The sequence below is a fragment of the Esox lucius genome, chromosome 7 (assembly GCF_011004845.1).
Source record: "Esox lucius isolate fEsoLuc1 chromosome 7, fEsoLuc1.pri, whole genome shotgun sequence".
Classification (NCBI taxonomy): Eukaryota; Metazoa; Chordata; class Actinopteri; order Esociformes; family Esocidae; genus Esox; species Esox lucius.
Window position 1 is genome coordinate 9,104,401 of NC_047575.1, and position 6,000 is coordinate 9,110,400.

Consider the following 6,000-nt stretch of genomic DNA (forward strand, 5'->3'; position numbering starts at 1 on the left):
TGGCTGTCATCCCAGAAGGAAGCCTCTTCTAAAGATGATGCACAAGAAAGCCTGCAAACAATTTGCTGAAGACAAGCAGACTAAGGACTTGGATTACTGGAACCAAGTCCTGTGGTCTGATGAGACCAAGATAAACTTATTTTGTTCAGATTGTGTCAATCGGGTGTGGTGGCAACCAGTTGAGGAGTACAAAGACAAGTGTGTCTTGCCTACAGTCAAGCATGGTGGTGGGAGTGACATGGTCTGGGGCTGCATGAGTGTTGCCGGCACTGGGGAGCTACAGTTCATTGAGGGAAACATGAATGCAAACATGTACTGTGACATACTGAAGCAGAGCATGATCCCCACCCTTCGGAGACTGGGCCGCAGGGCAGTATTCCAACATGATAACGACCCCAAACACACCTCTAAGACGACCCCTGCCTTGCTAAAGAAGCTCAGGGTGAAGGTAATGGACTGGCCCAGCATGTCTCCAGACCTAAACCCTATTGCATCTGTGGGCATCCTCAAAAGGAAGGTGGAGGAGCGCAAGGTTTCTAACATCCACCAGCTCTGTGATGTTGTCATGGAGGAGTGGAAGAGGACTCCAGTGGTAACCTGTGAAGCTCTGGTGAACCCCATGCCCAAGAGGGTTAAGGCAGTGCTGCAAAATGATGGTGGCCACTCAAAATATTGACACTTTGGGCCCAATTTGGACATTTTGTTGCCAGCGGTTTAGACAGTAATAGCTGTGTGTTGTGTTATTTTAAGGGGACAGCAAATGTACACTATTATACAAGCTGTACACTCACTACTTTACATTGTAGCAAAGTGTCATTTCTTCAGTGTTGTCACATGAAAAGATATAATCAAATATTTACAAAAATGTGAGGGGTGTACTCACTTTGTGAGATACTGTATATGTTAATTTGCTTCTGTCTGAAGTCCTCTTTAAATGATAGGCCTTTAGCTGGATTGTCATTGAAAGCAATGTCTACTTTGTTATCTAAGTGTTGTATTTGTGCTTAATGCATACTTTGTGATGACCCTGTTTTACTAACATAATATGGTGGTTTTTAGGGACATCATGGAATGCCAGGCCCCAAGGTTAGTTGTCAAAGCTCTGATCTTCTTCTGAGGGGACTTGTAATTTAACAGGATGGTTTAGTACAGACAATAATTTGTAATTTAACAGGATGGTTTAGTACAGACAATAATTTGTAATTTAACAGGATGGTTTAGTACAGACAATAATCTGTAATTTAACAGGATGGTTTAGTACAGACAATAATCTGTAATTTAACAGGATGGTTTAGTACAGACAATAATTTGTAATTTAACAGGATGGTTTAGTACAGACAATAATTTGTAATTTAACAGGATGGTTTAGTACAGGCAATCATTTGTAATTTAACAGGATGGTTTAGTACAGACAATAATTTGTAATTTAACAGGATGGTTTAGTACAGACAATAATTTGTAATTTAACAGGATGGTTTAGTACAGACAATAATTTGTAATTTAACAGGATGGTTTAGTACAGACAATCATTTGTAATTTAACAGGATGGTTTAGTACAGACAATCATTTGTTATTTAACAGGATGGTTTAGTACAGACAATCATTTGTTCATGTCAATACCTCATAGGGTGAACCAGGTGAAAAAGTGAAAGGAGAAAAGGGGGAGACAGGTGACAGAGGCCCTCCTGGATTAAGGGTGAGTACTGCATATGCCATTCCATCTATTTTATTCTGCATGTCAGGGTTGGAGGTCATTCTGAATCTCCCATAAACCTATACATTTAAAATATAATTTTATCTTCACAGGAAGCTGAACTTTAATTTAAATAAATAAAGATATACAGTATACAGTATCTATTTTTCTTTTTATTCTAATTATTTAATGAAGACGTGAAGCATTAAGGTGTCATTCCTTTGACAAATCCTATACCCAAATTTGCCACTCAATAGCTGGAAAGAATACTGTCGGTCAGTCAACCATATGTCAAAATAAACATAATGGATAGTGAATTGCTGTGAATTAAATTACAATCCTTGAAATAAAATATTGCTTCTTCTGGGGTGTAGCCCATAGTTGAACAGGAATAACAGAGCAACTTGCAACTCTTCCCTATCCTGCTGCATATCCCATTAAAACGACTTAACTGATACTGACACTATTCCTGGACACAGGGAATCCAGGGTCTACCAGGTTCTACAGGATTGGTCGGTCTCCCTGGCAGCAAAGGGGGAAAGGTTAGCAGCATGTTTAATATGCCATGTTTGTTGACCAAACAAACGTGGTACAAGATGCTTGTTGTATATTTGCCGTGAAGCTTTTTATCTGCTTTTGCAGAGACAGATTAACTTACAACTACAATTTGTATGTGTCTGTGTGAAGTCTAAAAGAGTTTGCCTTCTAGTTTACGCTGAGTATTTAACTAGCATTAGTGCAGAGCCTAGAATTCTATGGAAATAACCATTTTGCTAATGCTAGTTAGCTTAGGCTCAAAAGATTACCTCTAGCTCCTTTATACCGGACTCAGACACAAATGCTCATCGAACTCTGGGGGAAGTAGTGTACACTCCCAAACTATCCCTTTAACTTCAACAATATTGAATTTCTTCAACAGGGAGAGCAAGGGTTGTCCGGGTTAGATGTAAGTTTGACTAAATCCATCACATTCTCCTTGTTAATAGTCTGGTTGATAGACATTGGAGTAACCACTGCCTCTTTCCATGTCAGGGTTTCCCCGGGCTGATGGGAGAAAAGGGAGACAGAGGGGATCGAGGAGAGAAGGTGGCACAAAAGTTGTACTGTGCTGTACTGTAGCTATGTTTGTTTAACATTTTATACCACAATGTAGAGAAGACATTGAATCTCTATCTGGGCTCTGTAGCTCAGTTGGCGCGGGCCAGGCGGTAATTGCTTTGGATAATTTGGAATATTTGTTGCATTGTCACTCCAGGGTGACAGGGGGATGATTGGGAAGAAGGGACTGAAGGGACAGAAAGGCGAGCAGGGCCCCCCTGGACTGGACCAACCCTGTCCTGTGGTATGTCACTTTTTCCTGGTGCTCCTCCTCTTCACTCATCCTCCTTCAAAAATCTTCTTATTCAAAGGGCAAGCCTTTCTTTCTCTAAATAACACAACCTTTAGGTTCTAACTTACATCCATTATCCATGTTTAATGGGACATGTTTATTATACTGGGTATGTTCATTCATTATGTGACTGAAATGTTTGTCTGACTGAGTTCAGCTTTTGAGTCATTGGCTGTAGAATACTCAGCACTGTATCATTGTGACAGAGGAGTAATATTTCTGGAATGGCTGTTACTGACAGGGCACCAATGGTGGTAAAGAACACCCTGGGGAGGCGGGGCAATCGTCAAGCGCCCTTTGCCCCCTGGTATAGTATATCTGCTTTCTGTCTTTCTGCCCCCAAAATTCTCATTAACCCCCTACCCTGTCTGTATTTCAGCTCTTTGTGATGAAGTGGTAGTCATACCAAGCCAAATAAAAATAAACCTTCTTCAAGTTACAGCCTCTTGGCCTTTGTCAAAGCAAATAAAAGACTCTGCAGCAAGATAACCCAGATGTGCGAGTTCTTTCCTAAAATTGTGCATCTCCTAATCTCTAGTCTAGTGCTGGTGACATACACCATTGTCAGATCCAGAAACTCTGATAGTCAAGGCCAGCATGCCTACCACTTGAGCTAAACCCCCTGTTCTGTTATGTTCTGTACTATGTTCTTCCCTGCCAGGGATAACCTACAAATTTGACGGCATTCAGTAATTAGTGTAAGTTAAGATCAACTCCAGTTGAAGGCAGTCGTATCTGAAATGAAAAAAAATTTAATTATTGAAATACTGGCATTTATTTTCAATGACATCACAGTAAACAAAAAATGAAAAGGTGATGGTCAAACCAAATTTTTGGGATTTGAAATGAACTGATTGAATTCAATTTGAGTTGACCCTTACCAGTTGTGTGGTGTTAAGTCCGTCCTCCTAACTCTTATGTTGTGGCAGTTATGTGGACAATACGGTACCTTGTGTATTTGTTTGAAGCTGTTTCTTTTCTTTCACCAGGGTCGAGACGGATTGCCCATACCAGGCTGTTGGCATAAGGTTTGTACAGAAATCAAAGGAGAAGAAATAGGCGGGAAGAAGTTGCATGTCTTTTCTCATCAGCACTGACTGATAACTGTTCTATTGAGGAAAAGCTATGCACTTCTATTACTTTGCTAAATGGTCAACTCATCTCCACTTTAGTATTATTGCTGTAACTACTAGTCATGTAATTATGCTGAATATTATGCTATTATTTGCATGCTAGTGTCTGTTTGATGGTCTTAGGGGTGTTTCAGAAGTTGCATGTAATATTACTTTCTCTAGTGCATGGGTTCCCAGCGTAGGGGGCATGCACCCAAAATGGTGCGCCTGTGTTTTCTGATGGGGCACTGGACCTGGACGTAGGTTGGGAATACTTGGTGTACAGCATGATTTATTTGCTTGTACATGTTTCTGCTTTCATTCTGTTTCAGTGAGGACTTTCCTGGGAGATGGGATCTGTAAATATCGATATATATTTTTCAACTAAAACTCATGTTATTCCTATTTAATATATTGAGGTTTTTGTATTGGAATTTGGATTGTGTGTCTATCACAATCATTTTATTTTGTGATTTTGCATAAAAGAAAACATTTTAGTTTAGAAATTTGATAAAGGAAAGTTATAATGCAGAAGATGGAGACTGGCTAAAACCGGAGAGGAGGAACAAATGCACTCAACACTTCCCGGAAGGACAACTGTTGCTGCTTATCAATCTGGGGAGTAATGACAGTATCACCTAAAACACAGTGTGATTGACTCTGAATTATAGACTCACTGGTGTTCCCACATGGAGGTCCTAACATTGGAGCCTGAACCTGAACGAATCTACCCCATTAGTTGTGTTATTTTTGTTGGCTTTTAAAGGACCAGCCCTCACACCAGGGGGCAAATGCCTGTGCCAACCGTAGCTTAAAGGTTTAGTTGGTTGCCCTCCCTGCGGAATAGGAACCCCTCAGACTCACTGGACTAAGACGGATAAAGCCAGGAAATACCTCCTTCACTCTTGAGTTGTATTTGGAACGGTTAAAGGAACAATTTTATTCAATTGCCACAATAAACTGCCCACAAATAATTGGTTTAATGGACCAGTTTTAAATATTTCTAAAATCCACAGTACTATGTAATACATTACATCAAGTTGGGTGTTTTTCTCTGGGTGTAAAAAAAAAGAACAAGAAAAGAGACATCTGAAATGAACATTGTTTAATACCATGATCTTTTTTTTGTTGATTGTTTGAAGGTTTTTAGAAGTCATTTTCATGAATTGTGTTTAATATTTTGATTAAAATGTTGGTATTTTTTATGGTTTCAAAGTTTTTGCTGAGTTGTGCATCAAATGCTTATTTTCATTCTGCTGAGTTCTCTAATCATGCTATGTCATGTAAGGTATAGACTGACATAGAACGTTGTAAAACTTTGTCCCATTTGGATTTAGACTAAAATGAATGTTAGCAAGTTTTAAAATGTTGAAGGATTCTTTTTACAACGGACATCAAGGTAGACACAGACATTTTCCAACCTACCTGGTGGGCTGATAAGGCAAAATGTCTGTTCTACAAGCAGTATTTAAGTGGTGTCATTAAATACTGTTTAAAATGCGCATTGACTTGTCAATTATAAACTGTATTTATTGTCTATTTAAAACTATGTTAATATAGATAGCTTTTAAATAAATATACTTTGTAGCATAAACTTTTGAAAATGTTGACTTTTAATGAAAAAACTAAACCGAGTACAAACATACGTAATGAAAGAAAAGGGGATGACTTGAAACAGCAACCTGAAAGCACTCACCAGTTACATGTGGATACACAAATAACAACACAACAATGATCAACAAGTGTGGGGAGCAGAGGAGAAACATTTAAACACATACTAATGGAATGATTGGGACTTGGTGTGA

The 6,000-nt window shown here is 39.1% G+C and overlaps 1 protein-coding gene across 4 annotated transcripts in view; it reads left to right on the forward strand.

Moving 5' to 3' along the window:
- Positions 1–5,695, forward strand: part of LOC105024914 (collagen alpha-1(XXIII) chain) — a 90,315-nt gene extending 84,620 nt beyond the window's left edge. For 3 of the 4 annotated variants that reach the window (XM_034293354.1, XM_034293356.1, XM_034293355.1), the window contains 7 exons: positions 1,060–1,086; positions 1,628–1,696; positions 2,173–2,235; positions 2,613–2,639; positions 2,726–2,779; positions 2,949–3,035; positions 3,325–4,066. In XM_034293354.1, coding sequence (XP_034149245.1) covers positions 1,060–1,086; positions 1,628–1,696; positions 2,173–2,235; positions 2,613–2,639; positions 2,726–2,779; positions 2,949–3,035; positions 3,325–3,396 — 399 coding nt within the window. In that variant the 3' untranslated portion in view covers positions 3,397–4,066. The other variant, XM_010895212.4, reaches the window with a different exon arrangement.
- The last annotated feature ends 305 nt before the right edge of the window (positions 5,696–6,000 follow it).